We start from the raw sequence: 14,836 nt of genomic DNA on the forward strand, positions 1-14,836 counted from the left end.
TGTATTTCACATAAATTCAGTTTTGGAAGATTTTCACTTCAGTTGCACTTGACTATCAGTTAGTCACATGGCTAATCTTTGCTTTTGAGGGAAAACTCCAAAAATTACACAGTCTACATTAGAGCAGGAAGAGTTATGGAGCTGCAGAAATTAGTGATCTGTAAAGTAGATCCTTAAAAAGAAATGAATCCATCACTGCAACAGCAGTGAAAGATTATTATAATAATTCTTCAGAGCTGAAGTGTTGCAGTAACCATGCTATATTTTTTTCCTCAAGTTCTTCTTAATATGGTGCTTTCCTGAATTGTCCTGTATTGATACTTGCTGTAAGTCTAGTGTTGGTTTGGCCAGTGTAGAATTCCCTTTTTCATCACAATGTTTACCCAGTTTTATTTAGTATCATTTAAAACTGGTGCTGTAAGTCAAATTCATTTTTATTTCTCTTGTGTTGAGGGGGAAATGAACTTGGTTGCTGTGGTTTAATGCAATAATGAAGGTTTTTATGTTCAATAATTAATATTCTTTCTGCCCCCAGAACGGGATGGTAACTAAAGATCTCACACGACTGAAAACACTTCTTGCTGAAACAGAGGTAATGATGAGGATATTATTGGGAAAATAATGAGCAGTACCTGAAGCAGCTGAAGGGCTGCTGCCCATGTGTCCCAGGAGATCCAGGCTCACTGGGAACAGGCTGGTTCAAAAATTTTTTGTTTGTGCTGTGTTGGTCTTTACTCACCAGCCTCTTCAGGAACTCTTCATCACAGTCTTGCACGATGGATGAGAAAATAAAAAATAATGCTAATAGGTTGTTGATTCCTGAAGTAGCAAGTAGAAAGAATTCCAAGCATTTAGATCTGCAGTATTTATTTATTTATCTATCACATTTTTCTCTGTTGGAAATTAGTCTGAAGTAATAAACATGACTTCAGAAATTTTTAAAGATTATAAATACCTTCTTAACCACCTTTTTTTTTTCCTCCTTTTTTTTTTTTTTTGTACTTGAGGTCAAACTCATGTCTGCTGATTAAATTGTCCCCTCTCTTTTTTTTTCTCATGCTTAGTTATTTATTTGAGCTTTATTTTTGTTGTAGATTGAAAGCTGAAAGTCTTATCAATGTAGTTTAGTTTTTGGTGTTTCAGAAATTCACTGCAGTCCGTGTTAAGTTGATCTCAGGGTGGAATTTGGTATTGTAAAAATCTTTAAATTTTCTTCTAACCAGTTGACTCGGTGTTCCTGTCAGAATTCCTGTTATTACCAGAATCCCTGTTATCAGCAGAGTTTGTGACTGGAAATAATTTCAACTTATGATTGATGTTTTTGTAATAATTTTTCTAAAACCCATTTGGATAGCAGTTCTTGTTGATGAAATTGTTTTGTGTTCCTTTGTAACTGTGGACTTTTTTATATAATTGTAGGCAGCTGGTAAAGTACCCTCAGGATATCATGTAGAAGATTTAGAAGAAGGTATGTAACTCAATTTTAAGGTACATAATTTCCTAAGAAGACTTGGATCCTGCTGAATGCTCAGCACTGCATTTTAGGCAAAAAGCAAAAAAGGGGCTTGCCTGTTGTGATGAGCCCCAGTGAGGTAGAATTATCTCAGTGTTGACTGAATTTGGAGGCAGAAGTTTCTGTTTATTGACCAGAGGGCTGTATCTGAGCCTGCTGAGTTCTGCTGGTGGTTTGAAATCCACCTTCACCACCGTTGCTCTAAATGAGCTTGTCATGCATTGTAAATCATTTTGGGGGGAGGGGTTAATTTTGCTTGTGTTCAGATACAGCTTGGGTTGATGCTCAGAGATGTGGACCCCTGAGCAGTTGCTGTCTGACTGGAAAACTGAGAATTGGGAAATAACCACGGTTCTGTCCCAGCAGGGTCACGGGATGGTTGGCACTTCCGCCCCCCTCCCAGGGGCGTCACCAGCAGTGAGGAATACACACTTTGTAAAAGGTAAGAGCAGTGAGGATTTTGCACTGTGTAAAAGGTAGGAGCAGTGAGAAATACATGCTCTGTAAAAGGTAAGGGCAGTGAGGAATACACACTTTGTAAAAGGTAAGAGCAGTGAGGGATACACACTCCGTAATAAGAGCAGTGAGGATTTTACGCTCTGTAAAAGGTAAGGGCAGTGAGGGATGCACATTCTGTTATAAGAGCAGTGAGGAATGCACACTGTAAAAGGTAAAGCAGTGAGGGATGCACACTGTAAAAGGTAAAGCAGTGAGGAATACACACTCTGTAAAAGGTAAAGCAGAGAGGAATACACACTCTGTAAAAGGTAAAGCAGTGAGAAGCACACACTCTGTAAAAGCTCTTTGCTTAACTCCCTCCAAAGGAGCAGAATGGTTCCTCTTTCATTCACCTGCTGACAGAATGATGAAAAGGCCAAGAAAGTGGAGGTGCTTGTTAGAACAGGAGTTGACCTGTTCACAGGTTTTTGGAAGGGTCAGTTTATCCAGCAGCACTTCAGTTTATGGAATGGAATCACTAACTCAGTTTTCATAATACAGTGGTTTGAGGGGCATTTTTCTAGTGACAGGTCAGCATCTGTCTTTATCCCCTTCTTTTCTGATTTGGGTGATTTCAGAGGTGTGAAATGTTCCCCAGGCAGCAGTGTAAGCCGACTGAAGCACAGTCAGGTTTCAGTGCTGTCTTCTGATAAATGAACTTTGTTGGTAGATGGACTTTATCTTCAGATAAAAAACCCAGAATTTCCTTCAGATCTCATTATTTTCCCTTTTGCATAAAGTCAAATACACAGAGAAGATCCAATGGCTTGTATTGGTGTTTCTCCTTGTCTTTTCCAGTCATCTGGTCAATATTGTCTATACTTTGTGTTGTTAATTGTCATTGCTTTACATAAAACTGTATTAATATATATAGGGAGGAACCATCATTATGCATTTGATTCTGCCATTTATGTAACTAATGCAAATTATTTTCAAAAGCTCTGACCTGCTTTTTAAATGGCATGACTGAACTGCTGATTTTGAGCTACTTTTGGCATGATTTTCTAGAGATGCTAAATCTTGGCAACTCTTCTTGACTCTTAATCATGTCTGGTGCTTATTCAGCAATTAAAAAAAAGCAGATATTTACAGTTTTTAGCTTGTGGTGATCTTTTGTTGAGTAACATCTCTCCCATGTGTCCAACCATTGCTCTGAAACATTTTTCCATTGAAGCTGTAATGAGCTGTAGGCTCACTGTTAACCCTTCCAGTAAGAAGGATTGTGCCTTGCTCAGCAATTCCCTGTGAACAGCATTATTCTGACCAGGGACTGAAGGCTGTAGTTCCTTAGGAGGAGGCAGTTGCAGGTACTGAATATGAAATTTTGAAGGTCTGGTTTATTTTTCCCCTGTACCAGAAAGCAGTAGGAGTGCAGAATATTTATTCTAGATAATGAAGCTATGGAATTGCAGGAGGTATTAAATAAGAAAGTAAAATTGAGGGAAAAAAAAGTGTTAAAAATATGAACAATAGGATCTTGGAAAACCTAAATAATGATGACAAATTTTAGAGTAATATGCTTTCCTGTTAAATAATGAAAAGGAAGCTCACTTGATTTTAAATCTGCTGTGTAGGTTATAAGACCAGGTCAGCAATTTTTTATGGTTGTGCTCCATTTACTTTAGGAAGTCAAATTCATAATTGTACTTTAGCATTCTAATGCAGTGGTGAATTGGAAAATTGACAGAATACTGAAACTGACTGCCAAGAAAAAACATTTTAATTTCAAATATATTAAGAATCATAGCTTGAGAAGGCCTTTAGTGACATGTTATATATCATGTTGATTTTGTTTACAATTCGGGCATGCAAAATTTCAAGTACATTTCTTAAAGGAAAAGTGTATGCTAAATCAAATTAGAGCCACTGATACAAGTGTGACCTAGATATGCAGGTACTTGTGCTGCAAGGTTTTCAGTGTCACAGTCAGGGGTGGCTTGGCTTTGTCTCACAGCTCAAAGTTCACAGTTTAATTTGCATTATATAACATATGTACTGTGGAAATAAAAAAAATGTGATGTTTGCATTAATTTTTATAGTCTCCTTTTGCAAAACAAACAAACAAACATAGCAGTCTCCTGGCCAAATTTTATTCTGTATAACCAGTGCTTTCCTGGTAGCTTCAGAACTTAAATCTCTCCCCCTATTTAATTTTCATTTTGTCACCAATTTTTTTAAGTGCTTCAGTTTTGAAGAATGATGGAGCTGCAGATACTGCCTTGTGCTTTATAATTTTAATGCAAAGTTAAATTATAAAAATAATCCTCAAATTATACAGGCATTTGCCCAGACTTGTAGTAAATTCTGAGAACTAGAATGCTTCAATTGTATACAGGCCTTTGGAATAGCATTAATTCGATGCATCAGCACATGCCACTAAGTGGAAAATGTATTTCTTTAAGAAATTCTTAGTGTCTGCAAGAATAGATCCTTTTACACTAATACACCCTTTCCAAAGAGGAAGATTAAACCTTTTCCTAGAGGTTTCTGTGGAGCTGTATTTAGTAGAAGGGACCATGTGATGTCACTGTTGCTCCAGGAAAAACTTCTGATTGAGTATTTATCAGCTAATAATGTAATCACTGGAAGAAATTATGCTACATCTTTCCTTTGCCCTTGATTAACAGGGGGCTTTGTGCATATTAATACAGTGCCTAGTCATTTCAGGGATGCTCTGTGATCTCCTTGTGTTAATTGCTGTACAAACACTTGACTCTGTTTTCTTTAAAGCTGGAAATTTCTTAAGACTTCCATCCCCCTATATTTCTAGGAAGAAATTTTATATATTTTCCTGGGCTTTGCAATGCTGTATAAATATATATATATATTTCCAAAGTAATTCATGTGGACTAAACTGCCTTTAGTTCCGTGAGGGAAACTTAAAAACTCCTTCTGGTTTTACAAGTAAAATTGTGATTTTTTTTTTTTAATTCAAGGCATAATGATTTTCCTATTTTATGTAGATTTTTAGAGCAAGGGATCTGCAGGTATGGTGCCCAGTGTACTTCAGCACATTCCCAGGAGGAGCTGACAGAATGGCAGAAACGCTACGCTTCCCGCCTCATCCGCTTGAAACAGCAGAAGGAGAACAAGCAGTGCTCAGGCAGTTACATGGAAACCCTCATTGAGAAATGGATGAATTCCTTGTCTCCTGAGAAAGTGGTAAGGAAAATATCCTGCTTCTCTATGTGATCAGAGTTAAAACTAACATGAGCCTGGTTTTGGCCCTATCAGAGCTGGTCAAATCACTCCTCACCAAGAAATTGTCCAACCAATTTGCTCCCCTTTCCACCCTGCCCTGGGTCTTTTTGCAAAGAGACTTAGGCTGATTTGTGGGTTAATCACAGTTCTTTTATTTTGCATATTCACTATTCCCAGTGTAGGATGGGTCAACGAGTCTCATGGGTATTGTTCCTGTTCCCTGACTAGATGGCAGAACTTCTTAAACTGGGGAATAAGTGCTAAAGGTTTCACTGGTTCGTGAGGAATATTCTGACTCTAGCTCTTACTCTAACTCTTAGTGGGGAATGCTCTTAATTGCATGTAGCTCGTTTTCTCTGCCTGCAGCTGCAGGCCCTGGTATGAGGAGCAGCCAATCCCCCAAATATTCAGAAGTGTTTGTGTAGCAAGGAGTGTGGGATATGGATATGATCAAAGTTAGCAGCTCATTGGAATTAGAAAGAACATTTTTTGTAGCATTCAGCCAACTGTACTTACCACTGACCCTAAGGAGTTTTTGGTCTATCTATTGTTGATTAAAATCTGAGAAAAATGGACTTTAGCAAAATGCATTGATGAATAGAAAGCCTGATTATTTTTTCATGTTTTCTCAATAGTCTCATTGATGTCAGTGGGATCTGAGATCTTCTCGGCCCCACTGTATCACAGATCTTTTTTTCCAAACGAAATTCTATTCTGCTTTAGACATTTACAATTAAGTTGTTTATTGAAAATCAAGTCTTGTGGTTAATTGTCCCTAAATGGTTCTATTCTTCACTTACACAGTGTGGTCTGGTAGATTTAGCTTGTCTCTCTGCATTAGCACATATTTACATTAATTCCTGAGTGGGACTTGCATCAATCCTGCACAATCTGGGAAGCCATTCTTTCCTCTTTCTATTAAACAAAATGCTATCTTTTCCTGAATGTTTGTGTCTTGATACTGTGTGTAGAAGTTTAATGTTATCTTCCTTTTTTTAAAATCTAGCTTAGTGAATGTGTAGAAGGAGTGAGAGTAGAACATAATCCCGAGCTCTCAGTAACTGTCACCACCAAAAAGTCTCACCAGACATGGACATTTGCTCTCACATGTAAGGTAGGACTACTTATTTTTTGAAAGTTAGTAATAACTAGAATGCTACCCATAACCTTTTGCAATTAAGATTTCAGTTGCATCTTCCTTAAAATAGAGAAACTTCCTAGCACCATCCCTTCTCTCTCTTTTTTCCGAGCAGATCTGGTGATTATGTATCAACTGCCCAGATTTCTGGAAATCAGGCAGGACCTGTAACTGCCCTGAGAACTGATAGTTCTTATTAACCCTTTTAATCTGATTGCAAATGAAGATATTCCTGGAATGATTTCAGTCTTTCAGCCTTTGCATTTCTTTTGCAGCCTGCAAGAATGCTGTACCGAGTGGCATTGCTTTATGATGCCCATAGACCCCACTTTAGTATCGTTGCAATATCTGCTGGAGACAGCACTACCCAGGTATCACAAGAAGTTCCAGAAAACTGTCAGGAATGGATAGGAGGAAAGATGGTCCAGAATGGAATAGATCACTATATATACAAAGTCAGTATAGCCTTTAACACAGAAATCTTTGGGACTTTTCGCCAAACTGTGGTGTTTGACTTTGGATTAGAACCAGTCCTCATGCAACGAGTGATGATTGATGCTGCTTCCACTGAAGGTAATGTACTAAAACGTTATTTTTTTTTTAATAGTGGAGATCTTTCATGCCGTCTCTTTCCTTTTCAGTTTTGGGCAGAACAGCATCTCTATCAGCTGCTCATGAATGCTTTGTGTTGTATGTTGTGTTCTTCATAGGTATGAATAGAAATAGTGGGCAAAAGCTTCAGAGAGTGCAAATCAGGCAGATAATTGGAATATGACTTGCTTTGTGTCAGGATAGGGCTCCTAAGTATGATTAAAATGCTGGGAATTTCTAGTTTGCTGTGTTTCTGAGTGCAGCACTGGAAGTTCTGCCTTTATAAAAACATGTTTATGTTTTTATAAACATTCTTATATTGATGAAGACATTAAATATGTCAGAAAAGGTCATTAGAGATATGAAGTGTTTCTGTATAAGAATACACAGGGTAATAAAACAGCAATTAAAACAGACTATCCGAGAAGTTGGTTTGTATTTTTTTCTTCTCTTGTAATGACTAGGTTTGTCAAAGGCAAGAGGCTGAGTATAGGCTTTTAACTCAATAATTTGCTGCTGACATGAATTTTGAAAATGTTAAGAAAATGTAACTGTATTTGTGTTTTCAGGTAAAGAAATCAGCTACAAATTACTGTGTTTAATCTGTTTCTTAAACTGCTCTGTGTCTCTCAGTTCAAACCTGAAATAACTCCAATATGAGAAAAATGTCAGAAAATGGAAAGATGTTTGAAGAGGTGCAAAAAAAGAAGGAAGCACTTTGATTTATGGTGTAAGAGAGCTAAATATAGGTCACTATATCACTCAGCAGTAAGCCATTGGGTGGGATACAGGATTTTAATTTTTAATGAAAATTTGAGAGATAAAAACACCAATGAAACAGAATTGTAGCACTGGGATTTAAGCAGAAAGAAGAAGAAAAGGGAAAAGGAAGGAAAAAAGATGAAGCTGAGCAGCAGTTTTCTATTCCTGGCCTTGATTTCCGTGTAACAGATTAACATTTGCAGCATTCATGGAACAAAGCTGTAAATAGCAAATACCAAAGATCATGATCTTTTGAGATGCCTCAAGTGCCTGTAGGCAGGAGCAGGGGGGCAGAGCATGGTGTAACATCTCTGGGAGCAGAGATGGCACCGCCAGGGAGTGGGAGCTCTTCCATGATCTCCATGGAGCACATGGGTAATCACAGATCTCCATGGAGCATGTGGGTGATCACAGATCTCCATGGAGCACGTGGGTGATCACAGATCTCCATGGAGCCATGGGTGATCACAGATCTCCATGGAGCCTGTGGGTGATCACAGATCTCCATGGAGCACGTGGGTGATCACAGATCTCCATGGAGCACGTGGGTAATCATAGATCTCCATGGAGCACATGGGTGATCACAGATCTCCATGGAGCCTGTGGGTGATCACAGATCTCCATGGAGCATGTGGGTAATCACAGATCTCCATGGAGCATGTGGGTGATCGCAGATCTCCATGGAGCACGTGGGTGATCACAGATCTCCATGGAGCACGTAGGTGATCACAGATCTCCATGGAGCACGTGGGTGATCACAGATCTCCTAAGCCACTGGGCCTTTGGAGAGCAGTCCTTGCCTTGTAAACCTGGGCAAGATCAAGGGAACCAAGCCATGAGTTAATTGCAGAATCAGAGTTCCTGTCAAATCAATAAGGTGTCTGGGACCTTATACCAGGTCCTAACCCCAGGATCCCAGGAAGAGCCAGCTAAATTCCACATGGAGGTGATGGGTGAGGCGGAGGTAGCAGCCCCCAGCATCAGGTGCTGCTGTTTCCTTCACTTGTTTTCTGTCTGTGTGCACAGGGACACTGAAGTCTTCAGACAGGTCACCACTAATACTTATTTCAAATGGAAAAAGTGCTAAGAGCTTTACAGATAATTCTAACTACAGAATCTTGGGCTTTTTGCTGTGTGTGTAAGAGGTGTGGGAAAGGGATAACTACATTGGATCTATGTCCAATTCCATAATTTCTTTTACTTTTTGGTATATATGAATTGAGATCTTGTGGAAATGCTTTTCTAACAGAAAGATGCCTGAGGTCTCTATGTTTGCATGTAATTCAGGGCCCTGTCGAGATGTTTAGGCAGGAATGAAAGGTCAACATTAAAATATTTTAATGGAGGAGCCTCCATTCTGCATGCTGAAATCTTTATTTAGAGCAGAAGAAGGGAGCTGTAGGAAGTTTTCTGTGCACTGATTATGTACTAACTGCTCTTTAAGAAAGTGTCACTGTGTGTGCAATCTGTGCCAGGAGCTGTTTATGTCAGGCTTCCAGGGAAAGCCTCTCCAGTGCTGGGAATTAAATGGCTGTTGTTCCAGCAAGCAAGGAGTCAGTCCCAGCATAATTACTGAGCTTTTGGGATCTGAGGTGTGATTTGTAGCAGAGAAAGCTTCATTTATGGTGATGTTATTTCAGACACATAAACCACACAAACTTGGACTTTTTCTTGCTGTACAACTGTGGCTACTGATATGGTTCAGGCTTGAGGGATATATTTAAATGTGTCTTCTTAGTGAACACATGAGATCAGTGAGTAAGATAAGCCATATTCCTGTAGTCAGAGTCAAGCTGAACAGAGATTTCTTTTGCTAAAATGTTGGGGTTTTTTCTTATTTAGACTAAAGACAGTCAAGATGATGTTAAGCATTTAATTTGAATTTGAAAATGTCTTTTTTGCACATTTTCAGCGTTGGTGTGATATCCTGGATACCTATGTTAAATCTTACTCAGAGATTATACATTAAGATAGCATAGCTTGACTAGAAATGCCAAATATTTTCAGCTCTGCAATTTAACTGCAATTCTGTTAACTGATTCACTGTTGTCATAGTGGTTTTGTGGTTTTAATGGATATATTCTAGGGGGCTGTAGACAAGTGCTTGGTCTTCTGTTTCTTATCTAAGTTATGTGCTCCCTGAAATTAATAGTAGCTGAAAAATTAGTTTCCTTTGAAAGGATGAAGCTGAAAAAATAATTTCCTTTGAATTTTCTAATTTTATATCATGTTAGGTTACATTTCCCAAGTTTTCTTAGTAAAGTAGCTTTAGCTACTTTATGTAACTGCACCACACACAGACTAGGGGACTGTAGAACTTTTTAAAGGCTTTCACAGTGTTGCAAATGCAATGATTCCTTACCAGCTGATTTATCAACTTGTTTTTATGACCTTCTAAATTTTGTAATATACATTGTAGGGTTCCACACTAGTTAATGATTTTGAAATGAGGGGATGTTGCAGTTGGGTTTTAAAGTGTATTGCAGTGCCAAGTCCTTGAAAGCTGTTCAAGTAAAAGTGGTTTTTTGTCTTTATTAATTCCAATTGCTATCTATAGAATGTTTTATTTTCTGATACTCTTGGAGAGCCTGCTTGCTCTCTGTGCACACCTGAAAAGTAGAGATAGTAAATACCAACTTCCTAAAGGTGTTGTGGGCAGAGGAGACTCTGCCTGTGTTTAGGTATCTCTGAGGGGATTGGTTTTACTAGTGGGTTGTGTTTGATTGGGTTTTTTTTGGAAATAAAGCTAAACCAGCTGGGGTTTGTAAAAACAAAGCTCCCCTTCCCTGCTCTGTCCATGCAGACCTTGAATACCTGATGCACGCACGGCAACAGCTCCTGACCACAGCCAAGCGTTGGGATTCCACCTCCAAGACCATTGTGGAGTTTGAGCCTAATGAAACTACTGAACTGGAGAAGAGCCTTCTCACCAGATACCAAATCCCTCTGTCTGCTGACCAGCTGTTCACACAATCTGTCCTGGACAAATCATTGACCAAGACCAACTATCAGTCACGGCTCCATGACCTCCTGTACATTGAGGAGATAGCACAGTATAAGGAAGTTAGCAAGTAAGTGATTCCTTTATAAAAATATTCCTATTAAAATCAGGGTGACAGCTTTTTTCATTAACATACTGAGGCTTCCTGTTTCTTTGAACTGAACCTGAATGAGTCTGGAACAATAATATTTGGAAAAGGTCACTAGCACTTAAATGTAAATTCCTGCTAATTCACTGAAAACAAACAGTCTGTATCAGTCTGTGCTTACAGTTGCAGGCACTAAGCAGCTGTTGGATGTGGTTTTGTTAATTATTTTTATTTCTAGTTTATTGTCTGTCTATACAAAAACATATTAATTATAGTTATATTTTTGTTCTGTGTGAAAGTAGGTTATAGCAAAGGAACATATAAAATCTTTGTAAAAAGGGTTGAATTGTGGGTGGATCAGACTGATCTTGTGATGGTGTGGCAGCTGGCTTTATTTATTTCCTAAATAGGTTGATACCTAGCTTCTGAATAAAAGTTCCTAATAAAAGGCATATAATATACATTGTTTGGTTGGTTGTGTCTTTAGGTGTTAGGTACAAATTACCCAGCTGGTGTAGATGCTTGAAAAATAGGGATTTAGGTAAAAGACGTGAAATTCACATTTACAGACCTTTATGTGGACTTTTTTTTTTGTAGTTTAATATTTGTAGTCAAAAATCTTCCCTGTATTCATGGAGTGCTAAAGAGTTTTAGAGTTTTGTTACTACTCAGAATGGAAAGTCTAAAAGATACAACATCATTGTAGCCTAATTGGGTAGCATATTTAGTTTTATCAATTACTTGAAGTTCCAAATCAGGAAGTCTTTTTTAAGATGAAGAACCATTCCTGGTGCTACAGAAGTTCAGTTGAACCAACCCTCTAGAACATAGAAAGAAAATACTGTGAATAGTTGTATTTCCATTGCTTTTAAAGCAGAAAAATGGTTCAATTTCTTTTTTAAATCTCAGCTGAAGGGCAGTATTTGAGCTGTTTCTTATCTTATATCACTGCTGCACTGTGCTCTTGAGCTGGAGTCTAACACATGGAGCAATCATGCTTGAACATTGTTTCCAGCTTACAGAAATATCCTCCATCATACATATTTATAAACAAGTTGGCTCTTCTTAGACCTTTTGAAATAAAAGTGGATTTAAAGTAAATATTATGAAATACCATGAAAACATGAGCAGTATTTTTACTGATAGAATTTTTACCTTGGGAGTTACACTCTCATGCCTCATAGGAAACCAAAGAGCAGCAAACCTGGAGAAATGAAAGAAAAATAAGTGTATCCTGTACATAATGCTTCCCCTTTTGACTGTTTGGTGCAGCAGTAATTTATTACTTGATTAAGTTTAAAAGTAAGTTAATAATGTTCTTGAAATCTTCTGTTTTGTTAGTGTTGTTGACAAACATTCTTTTGATCTTGTAGCTGACCCACTTTATTGCAAGAAGGCTGAAACCAGCAGACATTTCCACTCCTCTGTGGCTAAGATCACACACTTGGTATTCTCTAGTGAAGTGTCAGGGCTGCAAGCCTGGAAATGGCTGAGAAATCCAGATGCAAGTGGGTTGTAACACCTCTGAAGTGGTGCCACAGTGACAGTGTTGATGAGCTGTTGCACTTTCAAGGGTTTGTGAATGTACGTTGTAAAAGGAGGAGGATTGGCAGCGTGGTCTTCTGACAGCACTGGAGTAACACCAGTGTCAGAGTGAAGTGGATCTTTGGCTTTGAAGAATGTTGATGGTTTCTCACTTTCTAGGAAGGTGCTGGTTCAGACTTTGTGTGGAATCACCTGGTGGAGCTGGACAGTATTGGGTGAAAGTTGCAGGGTCTCAGTGATATCTTGAATCAGTTTTAAGGGAGGTCTGGACAGTCTCAGAGAACTTTACTGTAAAATTGTGTTTATTTAAATATTTCAAGAGACATTTATACAAGTTATTCCACAAGAGTATCACAAAATAGAATAATAAGGGAGTCACTGCTGTTGAATTTCCAAGTGCAAACACACTGTTTTTGAGGAAAACCAAAGCAATGTTCCAATCTTGATAGTAGTTGGGTTTTGGAGAGTCTAAATATCTGTTCATGGTTTAAAAACTCTTCCTTTTTCTCTTGTATATTGAAAGAAAAGCAATATATACTTCTTGGAGTGACTAGAACATTTTCTTGTGTGAACAGTAAAGGGTGTGAGGTGACAGACAGCTCCTTCCATGCTCCCAGAATTACAGAGCAGATTTCTCCTCAAGGCTGTGAACACGTCAGCTACTGGCTCTGATGGAAAATAAATTTGCTTTTGTCATTACTGTGTGTTCCACTGATCCCTCCCCAGGCAGGTGTCCCACTGCACACCCTGAGCCCTGCAGGTGTCAGTGTCAGAGCAAATGTGCTGAATGGGCTCTTGCAAAGTGGCACCTGGGGCTTTGGCCTGGATGGGTTTGTTTGCCTTTGGGGAATTTGTTGTTTGCATTGGTACTGGACGATTAATGATTTATGAAGTCATTCTTCTTAATTATTCTGTGGTTTTAAATATGAACTACAGGTTTTCTTCATGAACACTGCAGGTAGTCTGGCATTTATAGTGCTTAGGAGGAAATAAAATATTTTGATTTTTTGATAAACCTGACTGAAAAACTTATTTTGTCTAACCCTGCAAAACAAGGATGAGAAGTGGATGAAAGAAGCAACTTCTGATTTTTAAAAATCAAATCCTGAGATGATTTTGTAGTTTTGTAGTTTGCCAGAAGGTGTCAGCTTGCTCAATGGAAATTGCTTGATAATCTCAACTTGAGATTCCCTTTAGCACAGCAGATGCAGTTCAGTCATTTATGAAAACACTAACCTGTGCCTTGTCTCAGAAAAAATAAAATAATAAAATTGTTTTGCAGCACGTTTTTGTGGATCTGAATTTCAGCTGATACATATTCAGCAGCATAGGGATCAACTTTAGGGAAGTTTCAACAAAAGAAATTCACAATAGCAAATGATTGTATCTCAGTAAGAATTCCCAGCCCTTGTTACTCAGTTAAATGTTTTATATAGTGTTTTAACAAGAAGCTGGGAGTTCTGTTTCAGATGTGGCTGACTTGCTGATAGCTGCTTTGGAATAGTGCAGCACTTCAATAGAAGAAAACTTGTCTTTTTCTTATGGGGTTTTTATTGGTATGTGTGGAAATGGGAAGGATTGGGTGAATTTTTCACTATAGCAGTAACCTCTGTGGTCGGTGATAACCAAACAGATCCTTGTTAGGTAAGAAAATTTTCCTTGATTTTGGAGAGTGGAGGACTGGGAAATTCAGATCTGACAATGCCCATATTCTGTAAAGAAGGAGCTGTTACCACATGGGGGCAAACTTGCAGTTTTTGTGCAAGATTCGTGGTTTGGCAGTTCTGAAAAAATACATCTGATTGGTTTGGTAGATGTTTAATTACCAAGCTAAAATGTTGGATTTTATTGTTAGAAGCTTATGATTATTGATACTGCAGGGCTTAACTGAGCAAGTATCAGTTTATTGGGTTAAAATAGAAATTATAAGAAGAACAGATCAAATAAAACCAATGTAAGTATGAAAAGTATTATAAGAAGAGAATGTATTTTTCCAAGAGGTTTTATTTCATTTGAATGGGTTTTACTTTTTTTCTGTAATTTGTTGCAAATTTAGGAAAAAGTTGCTGATGAGAAAAGAACTGAATATTGTTACTCTACTAGCAGACTTTTTTCCCCCATTGTTCTTTTTAAAAACAAGTTGAAGCAATCTGTTTTAAAGACCCCAACACACTAGGAAGAGATTACTTTTTATTGGTGAGAGGTCAATAAAGTGTGCTAATAAGTCACTTTAACGTGTTGTGCATGTGACTTCTGGAAAATGATAACTGCAAAGGATGAATTTGTTACATCTCTGATTACAGGAGGAAGCTGCTGCTGATAGGAATTCTGTGGATAGATGGTTTATAGGGCTGAGCCTGTGTTGCCATTCCCTCAGTTCAAATAAAATTATATCACTTTAATGCCTACAATCTGATTTGTTTGAAGGCATTTTGATCAATCCCTCTGAATTATAGGTATAATACCATTTACTTTTTAAGATGGAGATTGCCCTCTTTG

The 14,836-nt window shown here is 38.1% G+C and overlaps 1 protein-coding gene across 8 annotated transcripts in view; it reads left to right on the forward strand.

Annotated features, from left to right (window-relative positions):
* The window catches only part of HELZ (helicase with zinc finger), an 85,566-nt gene that overhangs the window by 24,169 nt on the left and 46,561 nt on the right, over positions 1–14,836 (forward strand). For 6 of the 8 annotated variants that reach the window (XM_030962236.1, XM_030962239.1, XM_030962243.1 and 3 more), the window contains 7 exons: positions 536–592; positions 1,420–1,468; positions 1,877–1,955; positions 4,975–5,173; positions 6,219–6,326; positions 6,626–6,923; positions 10,507–10,774. In XM_030962236.1, the coding sequence (XP_030818096.1) occupies positions 536–592; positions 1,420–1,468; positions 1,877–1,955; positions 4,975–5,173; positions 6,219–6,326; positions 6,626–6,923; positions 10,507–10,774 (1,058 nt within the window). The remainder of the gene's footprint in view (positions 1–535; positions 593–1,419; positions 1,469–1,876; positions 1,956–4,974; positions 5,174–6,218; positions 6,327–6,625; positions 6,924–10,506; positions 10,775–14,836) is intronic. The other 2 variants (XM_030962238.1, XM_030962240.1) reach the window with 1 other exon arrangement.

Source organism: Camarhynchus parvulus, chromosome 18, assembly GCF_901933205.1.
Source record: "Camarhynchus parvulus chromosome 18, STF_HiC, whole genome shotgun sequence".
Classification (NCBI taxonomy): Eukaryota; Metazoa; Chordata; class Aves; order Passeriformes; family Thraupidae; genus Camarhynchus; species Camarhynchus parvulus.